Source organism: Ovis canadensis, chromosome 19 (genome assembly GCF_042477335.2).
Source record: "Ovis canadensis isolate MfBH-ARS-UI-01 breed Bighorn chromosome 19, ARS-UI_OviCan_v2, whole genome shotgun sequence".
In the NCBI taxonomy this organism is placed as follows: domain Eukaryota; kingdom Metazoa; phylum Chordata; class Mammalia; order Artiodactyla; family Bovidae; genus Ovis; species Ovis canadensis.
In genome coordinates this window covers 29,517,085-29,529,434 of record NC_091263.1, presented here as the reverse complement: position 1 = coordinate 29,529,434, position 12,350 = coordinate 29,517,085, and the positions used below count along the sequence as shown (strand labels likewise).

At 49.9% G+C, this 12,350-nt stretch overlaps 2 protein-coding genes across 4 annotated transcripts in view; one reads left to right on the top strand and one right to left on the bottom strand.

Moving 5' to 3' along the window:
- The window catches only part of ACKR2 (atypical chemokine receptor 2), a 71,624-nt gene that overhangs the window by 10,972 nt on the left and 48,302 nt on the right, over window positions 1-12,350 (bottom strand). For 2 of the 3 annotated variants that reach the window (XM_069560778.1, XM_069560785.1), the window contains one exon: window positions 5,544-9,644. In XM_069560778.1, the coding sequence (XP_069416879.1) occupies window positions 8,473-9,644 (1,172 nt within the window). In that variant the 3' untranslated portion in view covers window positions 5,544-8,472. Of the gene's footprint in view, window positions 1-5,543; window positions 9,645-12,350 lie in introns of those variants that run through there. The other variant, XR_011250690.1, reaches the window with a different exon arrangement.
- CYP8B1 (cytochrome P450 family 8 subfamily B member 1) lies at window positions 2,881-6,667 on the top strand. The gene has a single exon (XM_069560773.1). It carries the CDS (start codon window positions 3,547-3,549, stop codon window positions 5,044-5,046), a length of 1,500 nt encoding a protein of 499 aa, XP_069416874.1. The 5' UTR covers window positions 2,881-3,546; the 3' UTR covers window positions 5,047-6,667.

Genomic DNA, 12,350 nt, shown 5'->3' with positions numbered 1-12,350 from the left:
GATCCAGCAGATGTAGGCAATTTGGTCTCTAATTCCTCTGCCTTTTCTAAATCCAGCTTGAACAGCTGGAAGTTCACAGTTCATATACTGTTGAAGCCTGGCTTGGAGAATTTTGAGCATTACTTTGCTAGCGTGTGAGATTGAGTGCAATTGTGCAGTAGTCTGAGCATTCTTTGGCATTGCCTTTCTTTGGGATTAGAATGAAAACTGACCATTTCCAGTCCTGTGGCCACTGCTAAGTTTTCCAAATTTGCTGACATATTGAGTGTAGCACTTTCACAGCATCATCTTTCAGGATTTGAAATAGCTCAACTGGAATTCCATCACCTCCACTAGCTTTGTTCATAGCGATGCTTCCTAAGGCCCACTTGACTTCACATTCCAGGATGTCTGGCTCTAGGTGATTGATCACATTATCATGCTTATCTGGGTCATGAAGATCTTTTCTGTATAGTTCTTCTGTGTTTTCTTGCCACCTCTTCTTAATATCTTCTGCTTCTGTTAGGTCCATACAATTTCTGTCCTTTATCGAGCCCATCTCTGCATGAAATGTTCCCTTGGTATCTCTGATTTTCTTGAAGAGATCTCTAGTCTTTCCCACTCTATTGTTTTCTATTTCTTTGCACTGATCACTGAGGAAGGCTTTCTTATCTCTCCTTGCTATGCTTTGGAACGCTGCATTCAAATGGGTATATCTCTCCTTTTCTCCTTTGCCTTTCGCTTCGCTTCTCAGCTATTTGTAAGGCCTCCTCAAACAACCATTTTGCCTTTTGCATTTCTTTTTTGGCAATGGTCTTGATCACTGCCTCCTGTACAATGTCACAAACCTCTGTCCATAGTTCTTCAGGCACTCTATCAGATCTAATTCCTTGAATCTATTTGTCACTTCCACTGTATAATCGTAAGGGATTTGATTTAGGTCATACCTGAATGGTCTAGTGGTTTTCCCTACTTCCTTCAGTTTAAGTCTGAATTTGGCACTAAGGAGTACATCATTTGAGCCACAGTCACCTCCTGGTCTTGTTTTTGCTGACTTATGTATAGAGCTTCTCCATCTTTGACTCCAAAAAATATAATCAATCTGATTTTGGTATTAACCATCTGGTGATGTCCATGTGTAGAGTCTTCTCTTGTGTTGTTGGAAGAGGGTGTTTGCTATGACCAGTGCTTTCTCTTGGCAAAACTCTATTAGCCTTTGCCCTGCTTCATTCTGTACTCCAAGGCTCCCAGACTGCCCTGCAAATCCATTGTGATGCCACCCCCACCCTGCCCTGGATCTGCGGCCGGACTGTGTAAGGCTGAGACTTGCCATAGGCTTGTGGTGCACACTCTGGACTTCTGGGTCCCAGCCACTCCAGAGGGTTGAGAGGGCAGCACCTGGGCCAATACCCTGGGACAGGCCACCCTTCAGCAGCCCTGCTGAGCTGGTCCCATACACAAAGGTGGCTGGCATCAGAAGAGTTCAGTGCAATGGTGATGGGTCAGAGCTCAAATTCGCACTGAGCTGGAGACTCCTCCTGCTCTGAACACTCTGGCCACACTGGCCCTCTTGAGATGACCCTGCCGCTTGCTTTAGAAGAATGTCCCCTATATCCTTACACACAGCACACATTTACCTGGTCTTGCTGTCCTCCCCTAATGACCTCCTGATCAGTGCAACCTCCATGATTCCCCATCCTCCTTCCTGTTCTGCCCTTCTTTGTAGCACTTAACACAATTGTGATTATATTCTTCTTTGGTGGAAGGCATAAACTCCAAGAGGGCAGGGACCAGGTCAGTCTCATTTAGGGTTGCAGCAAAATTTCTGGTTTAAGTGCACAGCAAGTATCTGTTGAATGAATAGACAGGGCTGTTCCAAGAAAGGAAGAAGTGAATGGATGAGTGGGTGTGAGTGAATGGATGAATAAACGAAGGAAAGAATGAATGTAAGGTAGTGGTGGTGGTGGTTGTATAGTTGCCAAGTGGTGTCTGACTCTTTTGTGACCCCATGGACTATCCATGGCATTTTTCCAGGCAAGAAAACTGGAGTGGCTTGGCATTTCCTTCTCCAAGGGATCTTCCTGACCCGGGTGTGTTCTTTACTGCTGAGAAGCAAGGTGGGGCTGCCATCCATTAAAAACTGAGGGACAGGGACTTATCTGTTGGGCCAGTCGTTAAGACTCCAAGCTCCCAAACAGCAGCATGGGTTTAATCCCTGGTAGGGAAACAGATCCCACACGTCAAATGGTACGACCAAAAAAAAAAAAAAAAAAAAAAAATCCCCAAATACAAAAATATACTAAGGGACAAAGTTCAGCTCTTTGGACTTGACCCACAGTTTCTGACCTTTTTCTTTTTTTGGCAGAGCCTCAGCCTGTGGGGTCTTAGTTCCCTGACCAGAGACTGAACCTGGGCCACAGCAGTAAAATCACTGAGTCCTAATCACTGGGACACCAGGGAATTCCCTTTCTGACCATATCCTAAGGATGGGAAGAGTTGTTGGAGCTGAGTACTTGCTGTGGTTGCCCTGAGCAACCAGAGAGGACTTCGTGGATGCTGAGTGTGGATATTTTCAGATCCCTGCTGGGAAGAGCTGCACACGGAAGCTCACTCAAATCGTATGATCGTCTGAAGAGACAAAGTCCCTGTTTACAGGTCATTTCAGAAGTTAAAGAGTAACTTGAGGGTTGTCACAACTGGTTGAATTCAGTCTGAACCTCACATATTGCAACAATGAGCTAGGCTGCTGAACTAAAGTCTTAAGAGTCAACAGTAGTTTTCTCCTTCTTGGGCCTGCTGACAGGGTCTTGGCCTGACATGTCACTAAAGGTCCCTAGTAAATGGTCAACTCACCTCACCCAAGCCAGGGCCACTGTCAGAAAAAGTCCCTGCTACACTCTGAACCGAGATCCTTCTTGTGAAGTAAAGCAGTTGGTTTGAAGTCCCTATCATCTCTGACATTCCATAATTCCATGACTCACACTCTGTATTTCTTGGTAGAGAAGTGGGCAAACCAGTTGGTGAGTGACTCAGAGACTCAAGTCTGAGCCTGTGCTTGAAGGAGCCTCTGTTTGGGAGATTCTGTGGGTCTTTTAAAGAACAAGGAGGAAGTGGATGTGAAACTTAGTAAGTACTTGGTGCATCTCTGTTGAAGGAACTGGCAAATTAATGCACATAGAAGTCAAGAGTAAATAAAGGAGTGAGTGGCCAGTAAGTCACAAGGGTGAGGGTTGGGTCAAAGAAGTCTTGGTAGAGAAAGTGCTGGAGCTGTGTCATGAAAGGTTGCAACAAAGTCTGAAGCTCGTGGGGGGCTGTGACCACAGCAAGAGGCTTCCTTCTGGCCTTCTTCCTGCTCCCTCCCACCTGCTGCTCTCACATGACTAGGTCCTAACAGAATCTAGGGGAAGGATTTGCTCTCGGGTACTGTCTCGCCAGGCTTATTTACGGCAACTTGCAGCCACAGGGCAAGGTCCAGGTAGGAAGACCTTTCTGTCCTCACCGTGTCCTCCCAAACCCTCTGGCACCCAGAGAACAGCACATCCAGACTCAACCTGGAAGAGGTCAGCCATGGTGCTCTGGGGTCCGGTGCTGGGAGCCCTGCTAGTGGTCATTGTGGGATACCTGTGCCTGCGGGGGCTGCTCCGGCAACGAAGACCCAAGGAGCCCCCTCTGGATAAGGGCCCCGTGCCCTGGCTGGGCCATGCTATGGCTTTCCGGAAGAATATGTTCGAATTTCTGAGGCACATGCAGGCCAAACATGGGGACATATTCACAGTACAGCTAGGGGGCCAGTACTTCACCTTTGTCATGGACCCTCTGTCTTTTGGCCCCATCCTCAAGGATGCGCAGAGGAAGCTAGACTTCGTGGAGTATGCGCAAAAACTGGTGCTAAAGGTATTTGGATACCGCTCTGTGCAGGGAGACTATAGGATGATACACTCAGCCAGCACCAAGCACCTCATGGGGGAAGGCTTGGAGGAGCTCAACAAAGTCATGTTAGACACCCTGTCCTTGGTTATGCTGGGGCCCACAGGCCCCAGTCTGGACACCCACCACTGGCGTGAGGATGGCCTCTTTCACTTCTGCTACAACATCTTGTTCAAGGCTGGCTACCTGAGCTTGTTCGGCTACACAAAGGACAAGGAGCAGGACCTGCTGCAGGCAGAGGAGCTATTCCTGGAGTTTCGCAAGTATGACCGCCTGTTCCCCAGGTTTGTTTACTCCCTGCTGGGGCCCCGGGAGTGGCTGGAAGTGGGCCGGCTCCAGCGTCTCTTCCATAAGGAACTCTCGGTGGAACACAACCTGGAGAAGTACGGCGTAAGCAACTGGATCACCTACATGCTTCATTTTCTGAGGGAGCAGGGCGTCTCCCCGGCCATGCAGGACAAGTTCAACTTCATGATGCTCTGGGCCTCCCAGGGTAACACAGGGCCGACCTCCTTCTGGGCCCTCCTGTTCCTCCTGAAGCACCCAGAGGCCATGCGGGCTGTGAGGGAGGAGGCCACCCGGCTCCTGGGAGAGGTCAGGCTGGAGGCTAAGCAGTCCTTTAAGTTTGGTGCCCTGCACCGCATGCCGGTGCTGGACAGTGTGATGGAAGAGACACTGCGGCTGAGGGCCTCGCCTACCCTCCTCAGGGTGGTGAACGATGACCAGATCCTGCAGATGGCCAGTGGGCAGGAGTACCTGCTCCGCAATGGAGACATCCTGGCCCTCTTCCCTTATCTCTCAGTGCACATGGACCCCGACATCCACCCTGAGCCCACCGCCTTCAAGTACGATCGCTTCCTCACCGCCAGCGGCAGCCGAAAAGTAGACTTCTACAAGGCAGGCAAGAAGATCCGCCACTATACCATGCCGTGGGGCTCAGGTGTCTCCATCTGCCCTGGGAGGTTCTTGGCCCTCAACGAGATGAAGCTCTTTATCCTGCTCATGGTCATGAACTTTGACCTGGAGTTGGTGGACCCTGACACACCTGTACCACCCGTGGACCCCCAGCGCTGGGGCTTTGGCACCACACAGCCCAGCCACGAGGTGCGATTTCGCTACCGCCTGCGGCCTGTGGAGTGAGCTCTGTCCAGGTGGCCGAAGTCTGGCTGGGGGGGCTCCCCTGGGTCTCTGCTTCCTCTCACCCACCTCTCTAAAGCCCCAGACCATCCCCCTCCTCTGTCCTGCTTGTCCTCCCTGCTCTTTGGCATCCTTCTGATCACCTCACAGGCTGATACTTCTCTCTTGAAAACACCGTCTCTCACAGCAAATGCTGTATAACTCGCCTCTCACAGGAAGTCCAAGCAAGGGGAAATATCTGTGGGCAACTCAGTTTGGGGGATAATACACGCCATGACAAATCTCATGCAGTACAGACACTGGTTACAGTGAGTCAAGTAGCATCTTGCAAACATTGGTCTCCACCCTCCCACTCCGCTTTGCTTATTTTCCTCAACACTTACCCTGTGGGATTCAGGGTCTAGAACAGTGTCATCTGATAGCCGTATGAGGCAAGCCACACGTGTAATTTTTCATCTCCTAGCTGACACATTTTTAAAAGTAAAAAGAAACTGGTGAAATTCATTTTTCTACTGTATTTTACTTGTCCTGATGTACCTAAAATATTAGCATTTCAACAAGGAGTCATACAAAAGTGTTAATGAAATATTTTTACAATTCTTTTTCCCTCCAAAATCTGGTCTGTACTTTTCAACCCTTCACACTGAGTGCTCAATAGCCGCATGGCTTCTGTATTGGACAGAGCAGCTCTAGAGAAGGGTGGCCTTTCATGGAGGAGATATGCAAGGTCCCTCCTCCCTGCCCTCCTCTCCCTTCTGCACCCCCACCTTCGGGTGATTTCAACCCCTCATTTGGTTTCCACAACCATCACTAAGCTCAGATCTCTCTCCTACCTCCAGACCCCCAATCTCCCCACAGCGGTCTCTCAGCACCTCTGATTCAGTTCGGCCCTCACAGAACTCAGCATCTGTCCTCCCCAACCGCACCCCCACCTCTGCCCTGAACCATGCCCATCTCCTGATTTCCCTGCCTCTCTGCTCAGGACACCACCATCCACCCCATCCCCTTAGGCAGATACAGAGGACACACCCTCAGCCCCTCCCCTTCTCTCCCCCACAGGGAGAGAGCTCTGCCATCTGACCCCTGTGGTGCCACTAAACCCTGTCCCCACTTCCCCACCCCTGCTACCCTTCTAAGAGCTCAATCTCAGCATCTCTCTCCACATGGGGCCTGTGGACTCTCTGCTTACCCTACTGCCAGAGACTTTTTTCCAAAAGCACCTCTGAGCATCCCTTTTACTTTTCTGGCTCCTCATCACCTCCCCACAGTTGATATTTAAGTTTTGCCACACGTAGTCCCCAAATTTTCAATCCAGGGCAATTCAACTTTGACAACTTTCTCCAGCAGAACTGTCCATACAATGCTTGTTTTCACTCTTAGCCCCAGGGCCGGCTATTCCTGGAAGCCTCTTGAACCTCACCATCTGGCCAGAGATGGCCTCCGCCCCAGCCCCTCCCTGGCGCACCCTGCCACTGCGTGTATCACAGCCCATCTGTCATTGCTTTCTGTGTCCTCTTTCCTGCCTCCTGCACCTGCTTCAGACTGCAGCACACAGGGCTTGGTATCTTATTCCTTCATCTCTGACCTCAATTCCCTAAATGAAGATTAAATTACAGAAACCTGACTTCTAGTCTTGTCTACTTTACTTTGGCTCATGTCCTCCTAGCCTCCATTCCATCCAGGCAAAAATTTTGTTCTGAGCACTACTGTCTGCCAGGCTCTGTGCCGGGTTTTGCAGGTGGCTCTGGGACATAGGCGGAGAAGGCAATGGCAACCCACTCCAGTACCCTTGCCTGGAAAATCCCATGGACCGAGGAGCCTGGTAGGCTGCAGTCCATGGGGCTGCTAAGAGTCGGACACGACAGAGTGACTTCACTTTCACTTTTCACTTTCATGCATTGGAGAAGGAAATGGCAACCCACTCCAGTGTTCTTGCCTGGAGAATCCCAGGGACAGGGGAGCTTGGTGGGCTGCCTTCTCTGGGGTCGCACAGAGTCGGACACGACTGAAGCGACAGCAGCAGCAGCAGCTGGGAGGTGGGAGAAGGCAGTGATGCTTTAGAAGCTCAGGAAGACAGAGACGGCACTGTGGCTCAGGGGCTCCCTGGGAAAGGTTTCTCAGTGATGTATAGGTGCATAGGGAGGATGCTGACCGTGGGAGACATGGGGCATCCAGGCAGGGCATATCCGTCGGGAATCCGCAGGTCGCAGGTACCAGAAGACCAGCACCCCAAACTGAAAAGACATCCATTGGTTCGTGTCACTGTCAAGTGCAGGCTTGGGATGTCCTTCTGCCAGGCCTTGATTCTGGGGCTTTGGCGTTGACCCCAGGATCTGCTCACTCACTGCTGTCACCTCCCCTTCTGAAGTCCAAGCTGATGGAGAAGCAGCCCTAGACCTCACACCCCCCTGGCTTCAGTTTCATGCCTCTGTTCTAGCATGTTCTAGTCGAGTTGCATTTCACAAGCTCTGCCTGTGTCTGGGCCCATCCCTAAATGAATCACTGTGTCAGGGAAACGTAAGGCCGAAGCTGGCCCAAGACCCGTGCCCCACCCAAACACCACCCAAAGCACAGGGCAGAGTGACTCTGGAGTGGTTACCCAGAGCAGGTAGGACTCAGTTACATAACAAGGGTGAGGGGATACTTGGCTGGAAAATGACCCCTGTTCCATGAGGGAGCCAACCAGCACAAGAGCAGAGATGGGAATGTGAAGGAAACAGCAATAGGTGTGACACCCAAGAAATGAAAAGCCAGGAGAAGGAGTATAGGGGTGAAATGGTGTGGGGATTCTGACTGTGAAAAGTCCAGCCTTAAGACTGGACAAAGGTGCTGGATTTGATGGTGTAGGCTCTGAGGGACCCCTGGAGGCTCCTGAGTGAGGGCACGGGAGGCAGGAGGGAGAAGCTCATGGACCACCAGAAACATGTGTTTACTCTGCCTCCCACCTGTGGACTCTCATGGGTGGAGCCCCTCCAGCCCCTCCTGACTGCCAGCCCCTGGAGCCAGCATGAGCACTGCGGTATTAAACAAAATTACGATAATATTTTCCTAGCTGAGCTTCGGGGAAAGAGGAAGCCTGGTGGGTGGGAGACATCTGGCTACTCTGCAGGGCATGGGAGTGATGCTGAGGGTGCTGTGGTCAGGGGCTGCTGGGTGCAGATCAGATGACACACGAGCCCAAGGATGGGCAGCACAGAGGTCAGCTGTTAAACTAAGGCAGCCATTCAGGCAAGCGAGTACGGACTCTGGGAGGGCAATGAAGGAAGAGGAGGGTGAGGGCCAGAGAGAGCGAACGCTGCTGATGGCTGAGGACTGAAAACGGACCAGTGGGATCAGCAACATGGTCACTGAGGCCTCTGAAGGGAAGACTTCGGTGGATGCACCAAGGGGCTGGGTCCCATCTGCTCTCATGGACTGTGGTGTGACTGCTCAGGCTGAGTTTTTCCCTCTGTTCCCCTTGTTGGGGAAGCTCTCAGCCTGCCTCTCCCCGAGGTCACTCATGCCCATTACATCTTCCTGGGAAGTGAGCCCGCTACTCTCAGAATAGCTGGACGGCAGGGCCTGTTGCCTTCTGAGCACAGCGGCCAGGAAAGCCTTGAGGTACTGGCGGAAACGGTGGCTGGAGAAGGTGTAGAGGACGGGGGTGAAGCAGCAGTGCAGGAAGGCGATGCTCTCCGTCACCTGCAGCGCATAGTCCAGGTGCTGGCTGACCCTGCAGTCCCCAAAGACTTGCAGGTCCAGCAGCGAGTGCAGAAACAAGGTGAGATTGTACGGGAACCACAGCACAAAGAAGGCCACCACCAGAGCTACGGTCATCCTCAGGGCCCGGCTCTGGCCCGGGGGCCTCAGCCTCACCAGCACAGAGCCAATGCGGGAGTAGAAGAAGATCATGACGAGGAGGGGGAGGAGGAACCCCAGGAGGTTCTGCTGGAAGCGGAGGAAGAGCTTCCAGATGGTCCCATGTCCCCCAAAATCCGCATAGCACTCCCACACTCCAGGGGAGTTTTCATGTGTCCTCACAAAGACCATGTCAAGAACGGAGACAGCCAGGGCCACTGCCCACACAGTGGCTGCCAGCAGCAGGCTCTTGGCTCGGGTCCTCAGTCGGTGGTAGGGCCGAGCGCAGACAATCTCCAGGTACTTGTCCAGGCTCATGCAGCTGATGAAGAAGATGCCGCTGTAGAAGTTCACGGTATAGAGGGTGCTCACTACCTTGCATAAGAAGCTCCCAAAGACCCAATGCCACACCACAGAGATGCCCCAGAAGGGCAGTGTCACCACAAACAGGAGGTTGGAGATGGCCAGGTTCAGCAGATAGGTCTCGGTCATCCGTCTTCGAGGCACGAACCGGAGCAAGACCGCTAGGAGGAGGAGGTTTCCAACCAGGCCCAGCACAAAGATCAGGCTGTAGAAGACAGGTAGAAAGACTCTGCCAAATGACAGCACCTCGTCCTTCCTACACAGCACGAAGATCATGTCCTCCAGGTAGTACTCATAGTCATAGAAGGAGCTGCTGTTCTCAGAACCGGCCACCTTGGTGGTGGGCGGCAGAGGGGCGGCGGTGGCGGCCATGGCGGGAGGATGCACCCAGTCCTGGAGCTCTGCGGGCCAGAGAGCAGCGTCAGCCACAGGAGACGGATCCAGGCCTTCCTGCCCTCCCTCCAAACCCACTGGAGCCCCTTTTCTGGGGTGTCCAATAGACTCTCCACATTTACACCTGTGGGCTAGGGACTAGGAGTACCAGTGTGGGCAGCCCAAGGCTACCCCGTGATACTGAGGTCATCTTGGGTAGGTGACATAACCTCAGGTGTTCTCACAGTATTCACTTCTCTTCTTTATTTTGTCCCTCATTGTTTATAAAGACTGATATGGTCATTTGTGTTTTCTTTATTATTGAGGGATACCGATTCACCTGGGCTTCCCAGGTGGCACAAGTGGTAAAGAACCCACCTGCCAATGCAGGTAGATGTAAGAGACGTGAGTTTGATCCCTGGGTTGGGACGATCCCCTGGAGGAGGGCACAGCAATATTCTTGCCTGGAGAATCCCATGGACAGAGGAGCCTGGCAGCTTCCAGTCCATAGAGTTGCACAGAGACGGACATGACTGAAGTGACTCAGCACACACCATTTCACCTATTTATTGAGTCTGTATACCCTTCCTCATGTGTGGCTTAAAATTAATCTTCTTTGTGTGGTTTGTAATTTTTTTTTTTTAATGGCCATGCTACACAGCTTGCAAGATCTTAGTTCCCTGACCAGGGACTGAACTCACTGCTTGACCACCAGGGAAGTTCTTTAAAAAAAAAAAAAAAATGAGAGCTTCTCTTCAGTAGGCTTGCTTCTTCTATATTTAGCTAGAGTGTCCACTCTACCTTTGAGCTCTCTTTACTTCTGTCACTTGAGGATTTCCCTTGTTTTGGTTATTTTAAAAGTATTTTTGGGAGAACAAGATGGTGGAGGAGTAGGTAGACATGGAGTATATCTCTCTCCACAGATTCATCAGGAATACACCTTCAGACACAGAAGATCTTGCAGAACAACAGCTGAGAGCAGGCAGGAGGACCTGAACACTGGAAAAGAATATATAGAACCATGCAAAACGGAGCCGGAGCCAGAGGAATCGACCGTCCTGACTACAGACTATACTACAGAGCTACAATCATCAAGACAGTATGGTACTTGCATAAAAACAGAAATATAGACCAATAGAACAAGATAGAAAACACAGAGATAAACTCACACAGCTATAGCTACCATACTTTTGACAAAGGAGGCAAGAATATACAACAGGGTGAAGACAGTCTCTTCAATAATTGGTGCTGGAAAAACTGGACAGCTACATGTAAAGGAATGAAATTAAAACACTTCCTAACACGATACACAGAATGGATTAAAGACCTAATTGTAAGACAAGAAACTATAAAACTCTTAGAAGAAAACATAGTCAGAACCCTCTATGATGTAAGTCACAGAAAGATCTCTATGACTCACCTCCTAGTGTAATGGATATAGAAACAAAAATAAACAAGTGGGACATAATTAAACTTAAAAGCTTTTGCATAGCAAAGGAAACTATAAAGGTGAAAAGACAACCCTCAGAATGGGAGAAAGTAATAGCAAGTGAAACGAGTAACAAAGGATTAATTTCCAAAATATACAAGCAGCTCATACAAGTCAATACCAGAAAAACAAATAACCCAATCAAAAAGTGGGAAAAAGACCTAAACAGATATTTTTCCAAAGACATAAGATAGCTAATAAATACATGAAAAGATGCTCAACATTGTTCATTACTAGAGAAATGCAAATCAAAACTACAATGAGATATCACCTCACACCAGTCAGAATGGCCATCATCAAAAAACCTACAAACAATAAATGCTGGAGAGAGTGTGGAGAAAAGGGAACTCTCTTGGACTGTTGGTAGGAATGCAAATTGATACAGTCACTATGGAAGACAGTTGGAGATTCCTTAAAAAATTAGGAATAAAACCACTATATGACTCAGCAATCACACTTCTAGGCATATACCCTGAGGAAACCAAAACTGAAAAAGACACATATGCCCCAACGTTCACTGCAGCACTATTTAGAATAGCTAGGACATGGAAGAAACCTAGATGTCTATCAACAGATGAAAGGATAAAGAAGCTGCGGTACATATATACAATGGAATATTGCATGTGTGCGTACTAAGTCACTTCAGTCATGTCTGACTCTTTGGGACCGTATGGAATGTAGCCTGCCAGGTCCCTCTGTCCATGGGATTTTCCAGGCAAGAATACTGGAGTGGGTTGCCATGCCCTCCTCCAAGGGATCTTCCCTACCCAAGGATCAAACCCGCATCTCCTGCGACTCCTGCATCTCCTGCGTTGCAGGCAGATTCTTTACCACTGAGTCACCAGGGAAGTCCACAGTGGAATATTCTTCAGCCATAAAAAGGGATATGTTTGAGTCAGTCCTGATGAAGTGGATGAACCCAGAGCCTATTATACCGAGTGAAACAGGTCAGAAAGAGAAAAACAAATATCATATACTAACGTACATGGAACATAGAAAGATGGTACCGATGAAATTACTTGAAGGGCAGCAATGTGGAGACAGAGACATAGAGAGCAGACTGATGGACGCTGCGGGGGTGGAGGAAAAAGAAGAGCATGGGGTATATGGGATATATGGAGAGAGTGACACGGAAACATACATTACCGTATGCAAAATAGATAGCCAATGGGAATTTGCTGTATGACTCAGAGAACTCAAACCAGGGCTTTGTAACAACCTAGAGGGATGCAGTGGGGAAGGAGAT